Source organism: Montipora capricornis, chromosome 8, assembly GCF_036669925.1.
Source record: "Montipora capricornis isolate CH-2021 chromosome 8, ASM3666992v2, whole genome shotgun sequence".
NCBI lineage: Eukaryota > Metazoa > Cnidaria > Anthozoa > Scleractinia > Acroporidae > Montipora > Montipora capricornis.
The window spans coordinates 52,768,005-52,773,004 of record NC_090890.1 but is presented as its reverse complement, the minus strand read 5'-3'; the positions used below and the strand labels follow the sequence as shown (position 1 = coordinate 52,773,004).

The following is a 5,000-nucleotide window of genomic DNA, read 5'->3' as shown; positions in this document are numbered from 1 at the left end:
ACAATCGCAGTCTTGGAGAACACAAACCTTGTACCATTAGGGGTGATGCAAAGGAATTACCAGTTAGGATGCCAGGGTGTGAAAGTGATATTGGGTCTGTAATCTTGGTAACATTTGGTGAAAAACCTATCCTAAACAAGTTCCAGGCTGTCTGTGAGGCCATTCTGCTGCAGGAGAGTTCAAGCTCAAGCTCTGCAGGTAAGCAGAAAGTTGACTGAATGAGTTGTGTGTTGATAATGTTGTACAGCCTACAGCACTCATGCTGGATCTGCAGTGGCGAATAAGCATGCCTTTGAGTTTCAAATGTAATAATAATAACAATAATAGTAATAACTGAATAATAATAATAATAATAATAACAACAACAACAACAACAATAATAATAATAATAATAATAATGATGATGAACCTTTATTTGTAACCCTCGGTAGTATTTATAGCACAAGGCTAGTGGGTGGAGCAAAATACAGAAACAATTAATTCAAATAAACATAACATGATAAGAATCCCAACTGGCCGGAGAAAATCTGTTGGCTATTTACAAGGATGACCAAGGACTTGAACCAGGGACTACCTAGAACAACACCATCTAGCTGCCAGAGTGGGATTTGAACCCGGGGCAACCGGATTAAAATCCAGTGCCCTAACCACTCAGCCATCCTGCCTCCTCACTAAGATTCAGTGAATATCCTAAAAAACACTACACTTTAAAAAAATATTTTTTCTATAGAAAGAAAAATTAATGGATGGTTTAGTTAAAGAAGACTTTTTATGATACTTGAGTTAATCATTTGTATCACGATTGAGTGACGTAGATGTCGGTGACGGTGTTTTCACCACCATACTATTGGTCTTCATCAGGCGATAGTGTTGACTGGCTGTGTATCAGTATAAGTAGCATTGTGGTTGGTGCATTTTGATCCTCACTTATTGTAGGCTTTGAGTGCTTGAAATTAAAAAAAAAATTGAAGCGTTTTTTTGTCGCTGCTTCAAAAGCCGGGTAACTAAACCAGTCTTGTAAATTTGATTGCCCTGATAAATGCTTGGTTGCCCATTATGAAACCCCCTACGATCAAATGCATGCTGTGCTGAGATGCTATCACATGGCGTTGGAGCTTGAGTATCCCATACATAAATTTGCACTTGACATGTGTATTTTTGTGGAAGTCACAGTTTAAGGTTAAGCATTTTCAAACTGGAGTCTTTGATCTCCATCCTTTACATTTTCCTATCTGACAATGTTTTGCAAATTAAAGCTACAGATATTCAAAACACAGGAAAATGCTCAGCTGCGACACACTACTATCGGACATTGACAAATGATGGAAAACCGAGAAATGAGTCAGGTGCTGCTTATGTAATTCATTTTCTATTTTTGGCTGGGTTGTCCATTGTTTTTTCTTAGGGCAACCAAGCTTTTCATTTTACCAAAAACTGGTTGCCTAGTAAACTTTCTGGTTGTCTGGGACAACCGGTGTAATTTCGAGCACTGGGCTGTTGTTGATTGGAGGATTGATCCTAGTCATTTTGTCTAGAAATTGCTCACTCGTCTGTCTGCTTTGGTACTGATCGGCTGCTGTCCCTTTTGACATTGTCTAAATGTTTTGTGAATAGCCTCTACGGGTGCACCATAGTGGGTCTCGGTCAATGGACTTAACTTTATCGCAGAGTGGATAGGGCCCGGTCATTGTTTTGTTCTCAGACTGAAATGGTGGAGGATTGGCTGTGAGCAAGGAGTGTCTCTATCGTGTTCCTTAATCCTTTGATAAAAATTATGTATAATCAAAATAAATGGTGATGAGTGAAAAAGGCTTGGACAATTATTAGAATTTTGACAAAACATTAAGTGAAATTATTTCCTAATTCACAAAAGGTATACCATTTGATTAGCTCTTAATATCACGGTTAACAAAATTAAGTATGCTTACAATCTTGGGTTTTTAACTTGACAATGTTTATTGTATCAAGAACTCCAAGCATTGAAAAGTTTAAAGCATACATTTTGGCTAAAGTAAAAGTTTATTATATGGCTTAAGCAAATTGGCCTAGATGAAATTCAAGTGAAAATGTACAAAGTTAACACTTTAAGAGCTCGCAAACATATGGCCGTGGACAACAGCAGGTCTCGTTTTACAAAGCAATTTTGTAATTCCACTTGTGAAAACTATAAATTAACACTAAAATATTGTGCCAAAATTAAGGATTAATTTGTCACCCATAATAACGATATTAATTTGTTTAATTTTCGATTGGTGGTGTTACATCCTCACCTGATTGATGAACATAATAGTAACTTGTGTTACATTAAAAGCAGTTAATTTTAGGATATAACTTCCTTTTCTTTTAGAAACATTTGATGTGACTCACTATCCGATGACCCGGTGGCCACGTGGGATCTGCCTTATTATAAATAACTTGTGTTTTCAAAACGAGGCAGATCATCGTTTTGGTGCAGAAAATGATGAAGAGGCTCTACATACACTCTTTCAGGGTGTACTTCATTTTGATGTTCATCCAAAAAATGATCTGGCAAATTATGAAATGCAGAGGGTATGTGAAGAATTTGCTGCCAAGGATCATAGTGAGTATAGTGCATTTGTGTGCATTATCATGTCGCACGGAAATCGTGATCACATCGAAGGAGTCAACGGAAAGAACATTGCGCTTGAAACTTTGATGAGCGACTTTAAGGCAGGAAGTTGCCCATCACTAGCAGGCAAACCAAAGCTATTCATTATTCAGGCCTGTAGAGGCACGATGAGAGATAACATGATGCTGAGCAGCAGTGGTTCCGCTGACAGTACTATGGGTGGCTTTGGAACAGACTCCACACTTTGCAGAAGCACGTGTCCACAGGAAAGTGATTTCCTGCTGGCATTTTGTATGGCACCAGGATATATTGCCCAAAGAGAGAGAGAGTGTGGTTCAGTATTCATCCAGGTGGGTAGGACCATTTTAAATTAAATGAAACTTTGAGATACAGTTACCTCCTTGTAGACCTCTCTCATAAGTGGACACCAACAAACCATGGTCCTGAGCGATTTCTTCACTAAAACCCGCCTGCATTTATATCCCGTAAGCAGACATCTGTACTCGTTCCTTGGGTGTCCGGTTATGGGAGGTCTGACTGCACTTTTTCTTGAATGTTCATTGAGTTGCTTATTTCAAATTGCATGTTTTTGCCTGTTCAAAATCAATAAACTGGATTGAATTTTATACAATAATTATATTGCTTTGACAATAAGGAGATAACTCTTTCCAGTCTTACTTCCTGCACAATTTCACTTCTTTTCCTTGGTAATGGTTTGATAATTATCTCAGTTTTTCTGGTGGTATCATAGTAAAGATGGAGTTAGCTTTTGCTTTATCTTCTCTACTGCCTTAATTAAGTAGTGGTATTCATATGTAGCTGCGATGACCACCCTCATCTTCATTTTTTAATCCACAGTTCAAATCATTATATAATGTTCACAGTCATTTATTCACCACTCATGGGTTTACATGATTACAAACCAACAAAATGACCAGCTCCCAGTTGGCTTGTTACATGTACAGTACTGGCCGCAGGAATAGCAGCATTACACGCGCGTATCATTCGCGTAAGTCCGCCATATTGCGTCCATATCGTTCGCTCGTTACAGTTATAACTTTTGATTTTTAATTGATTAAATAGGGGAAACAGGATAAAGGAAATTTCACTTAGCGTGGTTTGAAATGAGAGTGAGAGGATTTATCGATAGATAACGGCATCAATCCAAAAACACATGTAAAACCTTATTCCAAGAACACACAGGCAAGGCTGAATTTTTCAAACAGAAATGCCGACTCTGTGATTTAGACTTTCATTGTCAGATTCATGTACATACATGTGCAAAATACACGCAAGCCATGTGTAATGGACATACAGTAGCAATTTTACTCATGTCAAATTACACGCAGACTGCGTGTAATTTCAGGCGCGTGTAATAGTTTGTGTAAAATTTTACACGCGCGTATTTTGCGCGGAAAGCCGCCATCTTGCACGCATTTTACGCACGTGTAGATGCTGCTACTCCTGTGGCCAGTACTGTAGCTCAGTTGGTAGAGCACTGCACCGGAATCACAGAGGTCATGGGTTCAGCTCCCACACAAGCCTGAAGGTTTTTTTTGGGCTTTATTTTCACTACTGCCCAAGTGTTCTCCAGGATTATTGGTTCAGCACAATGAGTCCACAATATAATTATAAAGTCGATGAAACTTGAACGATTTAATTTTATCACACTTGAAAACAAAGTACAAACTTCAAGACCTCGTGCTCAGATAAAAAATCAGAGTTAATACTAATACCTCTAAAAAAAGCGACTGTGCATGTGTGCGTGTACAGGCATACCAACAATTTTCCGTCGTAACACCAAGTAGAGTTCATAACTGCAATGATCACTTTCATCTTCAATTTGTACAATGTAGTATACATATAGTACGTACATTCAAACGTATTTGTCATTGTCAATCAAATTTGCCCTTAAACACCTAGGACAGGTTTCTCTGTATCTATTAGTTGGGAATGGATCAAACCAGATCTTAATCACCCTTTTTACGTTTTTAGACTCTCGCAGAGGTGTTTACCAAATGCCACAACTCTGAACATGTACTGGATATGCTCACCATAGTTACCAGGGTTGTAGCAGACAAAGGAAGTCAAGTTCCTTCACCTGTCACTACACTCAGGTACAAATGGTATCTGTAAGGACTTGAAACGGTTATTTGTGTACTGGAAGTCATAATGTATCCGTTAAAGAAAATAATCATTGTCAAGATCTGTTATTCAGAGAGTAGTCATATTACAGATTAAAGAGATTAATCATTCTAGTTATATTATAATAGAATAGGCTAGCCATTATAGAGGTTAGTCAAAAAGCTGTGGTTTAAGTGTTAAATAAAATAATTACTAGTAATTAAAAACAGTGCAGGCTTTAAGGATACATGTACATTGAAGAACTGGGAAGTTGTGCAGTGAATAA

At 38.0% G+C, this 5,000-nt stretch overlaps 1 protein-coding gene across 1 annotated transcript in view; it reads left to right on the top strand.

Annotated features, from left to right (window-relative positions):
- The window catches only part of LOC138059385 (caspase-8-like), a 10,047-nt gene that overhangs the window by 3,611 nt on the left and 1,436 nt on the right, over positions 1-5,000 (top strand). The window contains exons 2-4 of the mRNA XM_068904978.1: positions 1-198; positions 2,348-2,940; positions 4,586-5,000. The exon at positions 1-198 is cut by the window's left edge and continues 229 nt beyond it; the exon at positions 4,586-5,000 is cut by the window's right edge and continues 1,436 nt beyond it. Coding sequence (XP_068761079.1) covers positions 1-198; positions 2,348-2,940; positions 4,586-4,726 — 932 coding nt within the window. The 3' untranslated portion in view covers positions 4,727-5,000. The remainder of the gene's footprint in view (positions 199-2,347; positions 2,941-4,585) is intronic.